The sequence below is a fragment of the Cheilinus undulatus genome, linkage group 7, assembly GCF_018320785.1.
Source record: "Cheilinus undulatus linkage group 7, ASM1832078v1, whole genome shotgun sequence".
Lineage (NCBI taxonomy): Eukaryota > Metazoa > Chordata > Actinopteri > Labriformes > Labridae > Cheilinus > Cheilinus undulatus.
Genome location: NC_054871.1, coordinates 37,950,627 through 37,965,809, shown reverse-complemented (window position 1 = coordinate 37,965,809; position 15,183 = coordinate 37,950,627). Strand labels below are relative to the sequence as shown.

The 15,183-nt window shown below is 38.4% G+C and overlaps 1 protein-coding gene across 1 annotated transcript in view; it reads left to right on the top strand.

Moving 5' to 3' along the window:
- Positions 1–14,006, top strand: part of ephx4 (epoxide hydrolase 4) — a 28,063-nt gene extending 14,057 nt beyond the window's left edge. Inside the window, exons 4-7 of the mRNA XM_041791713.1 lie at positions 1,156–1,284; positions 1,667–1,770; positions 6,703–6,851; positions 13,087–14,006. Of these exons, the coding sequence (XP_041647647.1) occupies positions 1,156–1,284; positions 1,667–1,770; positions 6,703–6,851; positions 13,087–13,327 (623 nt within the window). The 3' untranslated portion in view covers positions 13,328–14,006. The remainder of the gene's footprint in view (positions 1–1,155; positions 1,285–1,666; positions 1,771–6,702; positions 6,852–13,086) is intronic.
- Positions 14,007–15,183: the final 1,177 nt, after the last annotated feature.

The following is a 15,183-nucleotide window of genomic DNA, read 5'->3' as shown; positions in this document are numbered from 1 at the left end:
ATAACATAACATACTAGAAAAGCACTCGACGAGCGCAGACCTCCGCCATAAGCCCTATCTCCCAATAGTAAAGAATCTTTTAAAAAAAAATTCCTGGATCCAGACGGTGATCTAGATCACTCCCAAATTCTAATCAGTTCTTCCTTATGCCATTTCTGACATTTCCTGAAAATTTTATCAAAAACCGTCCATAACTTTTTGTGTTATGTTGCTAACAAACCAACAAACCAACTAACAAACCCTGCCTATCGCATAATCTCCTTGGCGGAGGTAAATATTATTATATAACATAACAAAACAGAACATTATAACATTATAACGTAACATAAAATAATGACAGCATAACATAATAACAAAACATAACGTAACAATGTAAGATCATAACATAACATAACATAACATAACATACGAAGTTAAGAACATAAAACACCATAGTGCAATGTCTGTAACTCTTGAATGATCTGATCCATTTCTTTTATGTTTATATTCTAGCAGTGTCATGCGGTTGTTTTGTTTAAGACATTTAAAGGAATCAGTTTTGAAGAGAATACTTATACTCTATATGACTGGAAGTTAAACTGTAATTTAGTGTTGTATTGTCATGCTGACTCAAGGTTTGATCCTTGCATTATTATGCTGCTAAAGAATGTTATACAGTTTTTGAACATGGGAAGGAACATTTCAATCAGAGGTTAAAATCGCTCTGTGCTATGAATGCATACAGTAATCCTTAGGAACAGAAAAATCTCTCACCATTATCCATTTCCAGACTTAGTTGGCCTTCTTTGTGGAATATGTAATATGTTGGTACAGCATGAGGCTTGTATGATTCATACCAGTGGCTGTTAATGGTGCTTCCACAGGTAAGGGGATTAGATTGGAGGTATTGGCAGTAACGTGATCAGAATCCTTGAGGCAGATGCCCCGACCTTGATCCACATTTGGCTGTATGTCATGAAATATATCCATTTGATGGGTGTTAATGTCCTCTGAGGGAGGAAGCCGGCAATAAAGACGTGAGAATAGTATTGATTTTTAGAGCACTGACACAACGAAACATCAGCACAGACATCCTGTTGTTTCATCATTAAACGACAGCTGTCTTCTGCCACAACAATAATGCTCAGTCTCATGTGTATTTGCTTTTCTTCCAAGGATACAACAGATGCTGCCTTGTTGGCCATGACTGGGGAGGAACCATAGCGTGGCTGTTTGCCATTCATTATCCCGAGATGGTGACAAAGCTCATTGTTCTAAACTGTGCCCATCCTTCTGTGTTCGCAGGTAAGCTTTGTCTATGTGCAAACAAATGCTTCTTCAGATAGTGTTTTATATGTCAGGAAAGGAAACCATCTTTGTTCATGCTAATTAGAGAGCCTCTGGTTTGGCTCTTGGTTTATTACCATAATTATTATCATTAATTAGGAAGTATTATTACTTCAGTTTCAATGTATGCATCCATCTGGTTTTTCCTCTTCTGCCTTGAGGGAAAGAAGATAAGAAGCTAATTACAGGAGGCTAATGTGGAGCTGGAACAGCTGGTTTAGCTGCTGCAAACAGAGAGGCAAAGTCATTGAGAGTTATCACGTACACGACCTCACAGCGTGAGCAGAGTGGGCGTTAAAATTAATATTGAACTTCTCTCTCTCTCTCTCCTCTCCTCCAGATTACGCTCTGCGTCACCCGAGCCAGCTGCTGAAATCCAGTCATTTCTTTTTCTTCCAGCTGCCCCGCTTCCCAGAGCTCATGCTCTCCATCAATGATTTCAAGGTGGTCTGTTGTGTGTGGGCTTAAGCGGTTTCAAGGTCAAGGTTGTGTGTGTTTGCGTCTTTGTGTGTGTTGTGTGTGCATGCATGTGGTTTTATATGCATGTGCATTGGGCTATGTTGCATGTTATTACAGTGACTGGCTATTTTTAGTGGTTGCATCATTGCAACTAAGAACAGCCTGCTCTCAGAAAGGTTAGATGTAGTAAACAAAAGGATCAACTAATCTCTACCCACTGGGCTAAAGACATGTATGAAACTAGACATAATGTAGAATTTTAAATCTAAACCTGACTGATATTCACATTAAAAAATTCCCTGAAATCATAACAAGAAATGACTCTGTAAACGCCAGCTTTATTGACATGCAAGTTCTGGTTGTAAAACTTATATTATTATAATTTTTTAAGGAAACATCAAGAAATAGGACAGTCTTATTCTGCCTTATGAAGGGCATAATACATATGTAGAATATGATCTCAATCTAAAATGTAACATGCAAATCTCCTTTAAAAGGACCCAAGGCAACCTCTAAGGTTAGGCTAGAATTAACAGTCTTTGTTTAACATGACAATTTGAATTTAAAATAGTCAGCATGTTGCTACCAACAAAGGTTTCCACCAAGGTCATTGTCAGCAGTGGCTCACACCCTAATTATATGACAATGAGTTGTGTGGGATTGGTTCCCTGTCAAACTACAAGCCCATTGGTTAAAAATGAGGAAGTGTTGCATCATTAACCACAGGAGGGAAAAGGAGGGAAGAGAAGGGGAGAAATGCAGGAAAAAGAGAAGGACGAGGAAACAGCAGAAGGAGCATACCTCAATGTAAAAATAGTAGATTTTATACTCATTCAAAATATTCCAAATCAAGCTGCGCTGATCCCTTGTAAGCACTTATATGGCCATAAATAAGGGTATGTTTGGCAACATATTGTATTCAAATTCAAATTTCCATGCAAAGACTTTATGGTGTGCTTTGGAGTATTTCTGAAAAAAAACTTGCATATCGTATTTTTGATTGAGGTCAAATTTAAGAGGATTGATGTCAGATTTAATCCATGGAATGAGCCCCAAATGACAAAGCAGAGAGTGTATCAATCACTCATTCTCAGCTGGTGGGTCAGAGCCTACAATGGGTTTTGGAACTCTGTTCAGTGAATTGCACTTAGGGCATCGATCCATTTTTTTTTTCTCTAGGCAACTCATTGAACACAGCTTCACAACCCCATTTTGGGCTCTAATATTTTGTTCTTTTTCTGCCATGATAGAAAGTAACTTTTGGTATTTTCTTAAGATTCCAGTCTAGTATCTTGGGATAACAAACTTGTTTTTCCTATGATAAAGTGTTAATTAATTGAGATCTCTTGAATCCAACCAAAATTTACATGCAGCGCAAAATGGAATAAAATGTATGTGTGCGTGTATCCTCAGGGGTCCTGTTAGGATATTCTTTTTTAGGAAAAAAAATTAATTTGGGGGCTTGTTGCCTTTATTATGACATGACAGCTAAAAAAAAGACAGAAAATATGGGGAGAGAGAGAGTGGGGGGAAAATACCCATCAAACAGCGCCTTGATCCGTGGACTAGACCATGAAAGCATAGTTGTTTCTACAGTAGCGGATAACAGGAATCCAATGTAAATAGATAAATAAAATGAATCTGTGACTAGTGCATTAAGGACTCTAGCCTCTGAATATGGACACCTGCTCTACCGACTGAGCTAAACCGGCTCCCTGATCCGCTTTTTAGCATCTTGTCTCTTTGTTAAATTGTACATTTATCATACACATTTGGGTCGCAATTTCTCACTGAAGAGGTAGAGGCAGGTCCTAGATAGGGCTGAATGATTTGGGAAAATAATCTAATTGGGATTTTTTTCCCTAACTGTGACTGCAATGTAATATGTAATTATTTTTAAGTTCCTTGACTTGTGTACTTTTCAACCAACACAATAAATCATTCTTTATAATAACCAACTCAATATAAGATATATTAAACATGAACTAATCTTTCCTGTTGGCCAGGCCGACATGTTATGATTAAATTAGATGATGCATGAATCAATATGAATGACATATTTTATTTACTTCAGTTGTAAACTTGACTGATTTTTTTAACATACAGCCCTTTGAGCAGTCATCATTACAACTAAGGCTGAACAGTTTTGAAAAAATATCTTAAAGCGATTATTTTGACTCATACTGCAAATGCAGTTTTTTATAAGTAAACAGAGACAAAAACAGACAGTAAGGTTTTTTGCAAACTATTCTAGAAATAATTGTTGCTTTAGTCATGAATGATATGTAGAGCATAACGTCTGTGATGCACTGACACATATTTCATGTCAAAAAGATGTTGCACCTTCTGTGATTTAAAAATTGCAATAGGCTATATTGCGATTTAATCTAAATTTCAATGAATTGCCCATCCTTAGTCCTAGAACAGTTGAGAACCACTGGTAATATGAGTCCAAAGAGAACCTTTGTATGATTACTACAAAGGAACTTCAGGATTTTTTTTTTTCCTGTTTTGCTTTTTTACAGTCTTATCAGTCTTTACCTTGTCTATAATATCAGCAAAATCAAATCCATGATCTTCTCCAAAGCCAGAGGTATTGATTTAAGCAGTTTACTGCTATCCACACTCAATGGTAGCTGTACTGAAAGGGTCACAGTGTATAAATATCGTTTTTTGCTGGATGAATCATTTCAATTTAAGAACCATGCTGAAAATCTTGTTAGACAACTTTGGCAGAAACTCAGGAGTGCTGGATCATGGTGATATTATCTATAGACATGCTGCTGCTGCAAAAATATCTTTCTACTCAGTTCATCACTTTGCCTTTTAGTTCACAACCCAGGACCCCATCATCATTGTATCTTACAGTATATGACAAAGATTTCTCTGACACAGAGGCGTCACAAACACTGCTATGTGCAAATCCCTGATTGGACATGTACCCTCTTACATAACATCTACAGGTGCTTAAAAAATTAGAATATTATGTAAAAGTTCATTTTTTCCCCCTTGATTCACTTAAAAAAGTTAAACCTCCATTAATTCTAGATCAATCTCATACCAAGTAAAACATCTCAAGACTTTTTGTTTTAATTTTGATGATAATGGCTTACAGCTCACAAAAATAAAAAAAACATCATCTTAAAATATTAGAATATTTTGGAAGAGTCCAATTTGCAAAGGTTTCCTGAGCCTTTATTCTCTTACTCTGGTTCAGTACACACAACTGCAATCGTGGGCAAGACTGCTGACTTGACAGCTGTCCAGAAGACATTCACTGTCATCCTCCACAAGGAGGGTAAGCCATAGAAGGTCATTGATGAAAGGGCAGGCTGTTCTCAGAGGCTATATCAAAGCATATTCATGCAAAGTTGAAGGGAAAAGTGTAGTGAGAGAAGGAGCACAAGCAACGGGAGTGAGCTCAGCCTTCAGAGGATTGTCAAACAAAGCAGATTCAAGAACTAAGGGGAACTTCACAAAGATCTGACTGAGACTTGAGTCAGAGGCCACCACACAACAGGAAAGGGGCTACAAGTGTGTTCTACGTGTAAAACCACTCCTGAATCACAGATGTCATAAGTTTCTCACCTCAGCCAAGGAGAAGAAGATCTGGACCGTTGCTCAGTGGTCAAAGTCTTGCTTTCAGATGAAACTAAATTTTGTTTTTCATATGGAAATCAAGGTCTTGGAGTCTGGAGGTAGATCAGAGTGGCACAGAATCCAAGGTGCTTGAAGTCCAGTGTTTTCAGTTTCCACAGTCATGTCATCTGCTACTGTTGATCCACTGTGCCTGTCAGCCATCTACAAGGAGATTTTAGAGCACTTCATTCTTCCATCTGCTGGGAAGCCTTATGGAGATACTGATGTCCTTTACCAGCAGGACTTGGCTCCTGCCCACAATGAATCCAAAACTACCAGAAACTGGTCTGCTGACCATGGTATTGCTGGCCAGCCAACTAGTCTGACCTGAACCCTGTAGAGAATCTCCCTGGGTCAAGAGGAAGATGAGAGACAGCAGACTCAGACGAGCTGAAGGCTTCTAGCAGAGCAACCTGGGCTTCATAACACCCCAGCAGTGCCACAGACTGATTGCCTCCATGCTGTGTCGCATGGATGCAGTAATTTGTGCAAAATGAGCCCCAACCAAGTTCTATGTGCATATATGGGCCTAATTTTCCAGAAGGTCAACATTTCTGTATTCTAAGTTCTTTTTTGGTCTGATGTTTCATGATATTCTAATATTTTGAGATGCACCTGTACGCTAGTCTGGACCACTGGACCCTAAAAAAAATTGCTCCACTGACTGTCTAATGCTTTGAGTCCCATGGGTTTACTCTCAACTTGAAAAATATGTTTTTAGCTTTTATGCTCCAAAAAATGTGAAATTATTTCCAACACAGTCTCAAGATTGACTCTTGTTTCTCTAGGACAATTTAAGACGATGATCTCAAACCTCTTCAGCACAGAATAATTTCTGTTACTGAGTATCAGCCTTTCTTGCTTTGTAGCAATAGTGCATTTATAAATCTCAGCATCATCTTAAATGAGGACAACCTCAGTGATTTTTTTGAGACATTAAAAAAATGTAATTTTTTTTTTAAATTACTTAAAGGAACAACTTCATTTAGGTCATCTTATGTTTATGTGCATATTTTCATATTTGCCAACGCAGGGTTCGATAATGTTCCTCTAGCCCTGTGTTGGCGTTTTAAAGTTAAAGCACAGCATGTAATGTTGTCAAGCCAGCAGTAGTCAGGGTGCCAGAGTTCTGACTGAAGGTCATCAGAGCTGATTTTTCACCACTGAAAACATTTTCTGAGTCATATTTCACTGACATTGACGCCCTTGTGTAAATGTGTTAAAGTTGCAGCAGTAACACAAACTCACCCTGAGTGTTTGCTGCTGTCTCTGTGGCAGGCTCTGAAGGCCTTGTTCACCAGCCGAAACACAGGGATCGGGAGGAAAGGCCGATGGCTCACTGCGGAGGACTTAGAGGCCTATCTGTATGCACTCTCACAGCCAGGGGCTCTGACCGGAGCCCTCAACTACTACAGGAATGTCTTCAGGTGAGGAAAAAATCCAAAATAGAGGAATCGAATCAGTGCTTTTAGGGAAATTTTAAACATCATAGATAAGCCATATGGACAAAAGTATTCAGCCGCCTGACCTTCCCACCAACAGGGACTGTATCCAAATACATAACCTTTAATATGGAGTTTGGCCCCTTTTGCAGCTGTAACAACCTTTCACTCTTCTTGGAAGGTTTCCCACAAGATTTTGAAGTGTTTCTGTGGGAATTTGTGCCCATTCATTTTGTACTGCATTCATGAGGTCAGGCACTGACGTTGAACGAGAAGGCCTGGTTCACAGTCTCCATTCTAGTTCATCCCAAAGGTGCTTGATGTGGTTGAGGTCAGGGCTCTGTGTGGGCCAGTCAAGTTCTTCCACACCAAAATCATCACACCATGTCTTTATAGTCTTTGCTCTGTGCACTGGGGCATAGTCATGTTGGAATAGAGAAGGGCCTTCCCCAGACTGTTGCCACACAGCTGGAAGCATAGCATACAATGTAGAACGTCCCATTTTGTATCACAGATGTTTACAAATCTAGACTGCAGGGCCAGTTCCTTGATTTTATACACCTGTGACTACAAGTCTGATTAAAACACCTGAAGTTAATAATTAACAGGTGTGACCAAATACTTTTGTCTGTATGGTGTGTGTTCCAGAGCTTAATTAAAAAGTATTCATACAGCACTGTATTTTTTATTTTGTATTTATTTATTTTTTAATTGGGTTATTTCATTGTGACAAACAAGGCACTAATGAAATAATGAACAGTCTGACAAATGCATTATTTTCTTCAAGATGCAGAATGAAGAAAATAAAAATAATATAAATTAGTAAAGACTTAAGCAAAGACGTACATATATTCACATATAATGTGTATCTATACATACATCTCCATAACATACAAAGGCGTATACATACGAACGTAAGAACATAAGTGTAGTAACAGACATACATTCAGCAAAGGCTAAGACGATACAGATAGCATAATTTGATAAATGCGTGGGATTCTGTTTTACCATTAAAGTTTTACATAGGTTTCCATGAGCCATTGCCTCCAACAGCAATTGCTGAGTACTACCACTTTTACATTTAAGAAACTCCATTAATCTCCCCCATATTTTTTCAAAAATTTCTAGCTTCCCTTTTTTAATATATGTTAGTTTCTCCATAGCAACAGTCGCCCTTAATGTATTGATCTATGCTTGGTTTACTAACATTTTTCCATTCCATAGCAATCACCCTTTTAGCTTGTAGGAGACATAAATCTATTAATGCATGCTGGGCCTCATTAGGAGCAAAGCCTGTTGGGTAAATTCCCAGAATGCACAACTTTGGCAAACAAGGGATCTTTAGATTTGTTATTTTGATAATGATAGCAAAAACCTCCTCCCAAAAACTTTTAACTAATCTGCAATCCTATAAGCAATGGAAGAGTGTTCCTTTTACACAACTGCATTCGAAGCGTGTGTCTGGCACATTGTGATTAAAGTGGTTTAACTTTGATGGTGTTATGTAAGTTCATACAGCTTTGTAAAATAAAATGATGGATGTAGAAGTAGTACCAAAAATCCTTTGGTATAAAAACTGAAATCTGTTGGTGTCATTCTATTGCACACTCAACTGACCATTTAATTAGGTATACCTGTTAAACTGCTTCAAAATACAAAATGTAATCAGGCAGTTACATGGCAGCAACCAGTGGGCCTCGTTCACAAAAATAAATGTGTTCTTAAAACCCACTTCTGCAGTTTTTGAGAAGGATTTAACATCCACTTAAAGTTTCTTATCTGTGATTTGTTCTTGGATAAGATCAAAATCTACTCTTACGCTCATTTGTGTGATTTCTGAAGGAGTAAAATTATTAATTTTTAAATTTTTAAATTAATTTTTAAATTATTAAAAATCTTAAGAAGTAAGGTAACACTGTATTTGATTGTGTATGCATAAGACTGACATGACACTGTCATTCACATGAAGGAGGCTTTCTGAACGTTTATGAAGGTTGTCATTAAGTGTCATTTCCCATTTGGTCAATTATGTCCCCTTTGATGTAATAAATTAAGAGCATACCCACCTCTACACACACCACTGGAAATCCCAAATCAAGAATGGAAGTTTTCAGTGTACCATGCACTCTGTCTGGTTACCCTGCAGCTTTTTTCCTTTACTGGAGAACAATATAAGTCTAACAGAATCTTACCCCACTCTCCCTGTTGTTCCCATTCGTAATGCCAGACTAAGACAGCTGGTGGCAGCCTTACCTTATTGTACAAAGCAGAAAGGATCAACCAATGTCAACTTTGCATTAAAGGTGACATAACTGATGGAATGACTCTTAATGACAACATTCATAAACGTTCAAGTCTCCTTCATGTGAATGACAGGTGTCATGTCAAAATTATGACAGTCATGTCAGTCTTACCCATACCTCTTCAAATAAAGCATTACCAAAGATATTAGTGAATGAGTCCCAATGTATTTGGGTATGTGGGCATGAGCATCAGAGCATCAGAATGGGAAAGTAGCATGATTTAAGTGACACTGAAAACACCATGGATGTTGGTGCTGGCAGGCGGAGCGAGTATTTCTAAACCTGCAGATCTACTGGAATTTTCATGCTCACCCATGTCCAGGGTTTACAAAGAATGGTACAAAAAATATATATATTTAGTGAGGGGCAGTTCTCTGGGCCAAGTGTTGAAGGCAAAGGTCAGAGGATGATGACCAAACTGATTTGAGAAGATATGCAACAATGACTCAAATATCCACTCATTACAATGCAGAACACATCAAACCTGAAAGCAGATGGGCAACAGCAGCAGATGACCACACTGGGTGCCACTCCTGTTGGTTTAGAAAAGAAAACTGATGCTATGATTCATACAGGCTCACAAAAATTGAACGATAGAAGATTGGGAAAGCGTTGCCAGGTGTGATGCGTCTTAAATCTGTTGGGGTCAGATTTGATCTAAACAGCATAAAAGCCTGCCAGACCACCAACAATCATGGCACACAAAAAACACTTAAAGCCTCTTTCTTGTCCATTCTGATTCTCTGTTTTAACTTTAGCTCATCACGTGTACATGCCTAAATGCACTGGTTGCTACCATGTGATTGCCTTGATAGACATTTGCATTAATAAGTGGTTTAACAGGTGTACCTTATAAAGTGATCAGTAAGTGTACATACTGTAACTCAGTCATAATTACAGCTGCTTTATGTATAACTAGATTTTTACTCTTGTAACTGGAAGAAAAGGTGCATCAGCAGACATGTATTTTAATATAGCCTCTGAAGCAGGCATGCTGTTGCCATAGGAGACCATTTCAGTGAGCTCTTCTGAGATGCTTTTTATTGAGTCTGTGTCTGGTCATCTTTAGTTATTGCACAGTCTGATGAAACAGGGACTTTAAGAGCAGTTATTACACTTTTCAGAAATGTTAATTGAATTTACACAAGGTACATGGCGTTGTTGTTTAATGCAAATTTAGTAGCGCCATCTGCTGTCAGAGCTCTGAACTGAAAATAAACCTGACCTTCTACTCAGGCCAGTGTGAGGTGAAATATTTATATTCGTACTCACCGTTAGGCTCCCACGTAAGACGTGACTAGCTGGCCAGGAGTGATCGCCACGGATCAGATCAAAGAAAGTATCAGTGCATGCATTTTTAACATGAGAGCTGTGAATGCATGGCTGAGCACGCCATCTGCTCCCTTCTCAAGCAGAGAGTTATCTCAGAATAGCTTTTATATGCTTACGTAAAACAGATATCACTGACCCATGCTCAATTAGCCTCTCCACAAGCGCATACTGTACCTAGGCACGAGGGACACGAATACATAAATACACTGAAACACGCATCCATCCGTTTTAATCAGCCTGGCCAGAAGGACTGGAACATTTTCCAGCACATTTTTTGTGGGGGAAACATGAAGCGAACTCAAATAGATGATACAAACTTAAAGTGGGAGTTCAGAAGATAGTATTTCACATGCTGCATGAGATTTTAAGATGGCATTTCTCTTTTTTAACTAATCAAACCCAGCTTGTCAGAGGGAATAATGCTTTATCGACCAGTTTCAGTGTCTTTCAGGGATGCATCAGCCCTCCTTTCCTCTTCACTTCCTTCACTAACAAATGTACTACAACCTATCAGAGCTACATCATTCAATTCTCAGATAATACAGATATCCTGAGCCTTCAAGAGAGCAAGTCTTCCCCAGTGGCCAATGTGCATTGTCAACCCAGTGGTTGACATTGCATTTGATGCACCTGCACTTCAAGCAAATCTGATCAATTTGGCATGAAGTTTCGGCTCGATGTTGTTAAACTACTCAGAGACGATGTGGTGCTGAGATGGTTGAGAAGGAACATCACCACAGGCATTTTTTTTTTCTTCCTTTGAATGCACCGAGGTTCTACAAGCTAAGAAAAGCAGACCAGCAGACCTCCTGAGTATCAGTCTGAGGTAGAGAGAGTCATGCACAAGTGTGACTGTCACAGTCTTGAATCATATGGTAAAAAAGGCCAAGTAGATGGTGTTTGATCCAGGAGAATGGGGCATTACACAGGTCTGCCATTATAAGTACCTTGGGGTTTTCACTGATACTGATACACACTCAGCTTAGGGACCAATGCTGTAGAGTCTATAGAGTTCAGCAGAAGTTTATTTTCTTGTTTTATACTGATGGTTTTGAAAGCCTCATTTGATACAGGACAATCTCTGCAATGATAACTAATCATCATCTATCATTGTCTGATTGATGATGTATGCCTCTAGGAACAAAATTTCTCTAGTTCTGGTGAAACCAGCAGTTAGCAATGAACTTCCAGTCAAGACTTCCTTTTTTTATGTGGTGTTTAAGTCTGCAGCATAAATGCTGTTTATTATTGGTCCACAGTACACCTGGAGGTTCTTCTGCTGACTTTTGTTTCAACAGAAGAATATAAGTAATGCAGTACCTTCACTAAGGATGTGATTTGAGCCTGAAAAAGGCACTAATTTCATTGGGATTAAATCCCAATTAAGGGGTTATTTTTGCAAAAATAATATCACCATGATGCAGATTTGTAAGAGAGGAAAATATGAGCATTGTCAGGCTAGTTTTTAAGAGGAGAAGACAAAATACAACTTTTAATTATGATGTTTAAAGGGAAGCCAGGTAAATCATTTCTGATGCGTCTGATGCCACCTGGGTGTTGCTATAGGGGGCTTGTGGAAACTTGGGGAATTATACACACTGAAGTAAAAGTACTGTTCAATAAATCCACTCAAGTAAAAGTAAAAAGTATTTGATTTAAAGTTTTATTTAAGTACTGAGTAGCTAATCAGTACTTTAGTAATCTAATTGTGATCTTTTATTCCAATATTGCATTTGCGATTTGGCATACAGTTATTTCTTAAGTTCCTTGTCTTTTTTTTTTTCAACAAACACATTATTATTTTATTTTAATAAAGGAGTTTCAGGTACACTGCTCCTGCAGCCTGGAATCTACTGCAGGAGACTCCATGTCTAGGGTAGCTGGGCTCTTTAAATCTTTTTAAAAGTAAATTGAAGGCATTGGAGGATGATGCCTCAAGTTGTAGATGCTTTGACCAATGATTTTGTGTTCTGTGATTTGCAATTTGTTTGACCTGTGTTTTTAACTGTTATATTTCATGTCTGTTACTCTGTTCATTGTGCTGCTGCCCTTCTTGTCCAGGACACTCTTGTAAATGAGGATTTTTGATCTCAATGAGGTTTTCCTGGTTAAATAAAATTAAATTAAAAATTTTAATTAATTTAAGCATTCTAGCAATCATCATGAAAACTAGAGTGAACAGTTTGGAAAAAATATCAAACTACGATTATTTTGAGTCATATTGCAGATGTAATGTAAATTGTTTTAATTAAGGGAATTATCATTTTTATGTCGTTCTTGTTTTAAAAAATAGTACCAATACCATGCTGATAATATTGTGCATCCCTATCAGGGAGAACATGTAAACTCAACACGGAAACGTTTTGTCTAATAGGGATTCGAAGCAGGAACCTTCTTACTGTGAGGTGGCAGGGTTAACCACTGTACCACAGTGCAGCCCTAAACTGAATTCAGCCCCCACAAATTTACTTTTCAACTTAAAAGTCACTGTTGTGATTATTGTAAAAGTTTTATTTGGGGAAAATTTTCCTGGAGAAATCTATTGTAATAGAACTGACCTTGGTTTTTCTTCTTCCTCTCCATAGCTCCCTCCCTCTTAGCCAGAACCACGTCAGGTCTCCAGTGCTGCTGCTGTGGGGGGAGCGAGATGCCTTCTTGGAGCAGGAAATGGCGGAGGCATGCCGCCTCTACATCCGGAATCATTTCCGCCTCAACATCATCTCTGGAGCCAGTCACTGGCTGCAGCAAGACCAGCCTGATATTGTAAATACCCTCATATGGACCTTCCTGAAGGAGGGAGAGGGACGCAAAAGCTACAGGAACTAAATCCACAGAGAGGCCTCCTCCAGCCCCCTCCACCCCCCTTTATCTCCCCTCTCACTTGCCACACTTGGAAGCCTGGAATATGCCTGTGATACCAAGCAACATAGTGATAATGCAATCATTATTTTAATCTTATCATTTCAGATATTTCTAAAGACGACAGCAGTACAGGAAAGAAACAAAGCACACTTCACTGGAGAGGACACTGGGCAGTATGTGTGGCACATATTCAAGATGTTTTTGCACATGACATCCGCCTTAAAGTTTGTCAGTTACAGCATTACAAATGTGTGGCAAAATCTCCTTGTGACTTGTATTGTGTGGTGCCTTTTAACTTTCAAGTTGTCGCGGTGTAAAGATGTCCTGAGAGACTGGGATATGGTGTCGTCTGCTGTACGTGTATGTCTCATCGGGTCGCTCCTTTCTTCTTTGGGCACAGTCCTTTGGGAGCCGAACGCTCCAGATCCCTTTATCAGGTAGTGTTGTCTAAAGGAGGTTTCTTTTTGTATTTTCTCCTCAGAGATATACCTGCTGAATTGTAGAGAATGTTGTTATCTTGACCTTCATGTATAGAAATGTCAGTGATGGTTGACTATTGTACTATTTTGTATCTATTCCTACACACTGCATTTTGGAATCCACTGAGCCAGGTCTACACCATTTGATTTTATAAATAAACTAAGTGTCAAACTGTTGGACTGCACTGCTCTTTTAAAAGCCCTGGCATGTTTTTAGGATAATAATAACAGTGGTGTGTTTGAAATTGTGCCTCATGCACCCATGTGTTTGCCTGTGATAAGTAACTGCAAGCTTTTACACAGAGATCAGACAACACTAGAAATAGTCATGATTGTACTGCTAAATATAGCACACGGTGCAGTGACACGGAAGTTGATTTTGACTATTTTGAGTCTACAAACATTTGGAAAGGTTTTTTTTTTGTTTCTATTTATACCTCACCCCTGGGGTCATATTTCAGCTAAAATGTTCATGTTGAATTACATAAAAACGCACCCTCACACATGCACTATCAAGCTATTTAAAGAAGAGAACATTTGGGTAGCACATGGTCATGTCTGTTTCAAACAAGAAGGAACCTTTTAGGGGAATTTCTAACTCCCTCGGAGGATGAAGCATGAGCGAAAGAAAAGCTTGTTTTATTTCAGAGTGGATTTGGATCAGATTTATGAGCAAGGCTTGGGTGAAGGCCCATGGTTTTCGTGTTAATATTTTTAAGCAAGGACCTTTTATTAACCTGACATGCCAGATAGACTGTCTCACATATTCGTTGCATGGGATATGTCTCACATTCTGTCTGATGACCAATCTTTTGACTTTGCAAAGGTACCTTTTTCATATTTTAATAATTATCCCTGATATAAATGAAAGTGATTATTTATGCACCTATAATTTGTTGAATTCAATGTGGTCCCTTGTAATGTCTATTTATTTTCTGTTTCAATTTGTATTCAGCTATAAATCAATTAGAATCCTTTATTAAACCCCTATATTCAAGTTAAAGCTCAATGGTATACCTTTTAGGTTTAAGTTGTATTAAATTACCATGCAGTAAATCTCACTGTCCAACCATTTCAGACATTTTTTGTGTCTCTGGCTCTATAATGCTGAATCAAACATTTACAGTTTACCCTGACATCATCGTATGGGACAAAAATAGCAGGAGAGGACAATGACATCGATGCCTGTAAGGGACAAGCTCTTATTTGCAGTTAAGGGTATCAAGAATCTAAAGGAAACAGCTTAAATATTTTTCAGTTCGGTATTTTTATGATTTTTGAACAGTGAATTTTATATCAGTATCTGATATGTTTGATTGTTTATTCTTAGTACTATTTGCT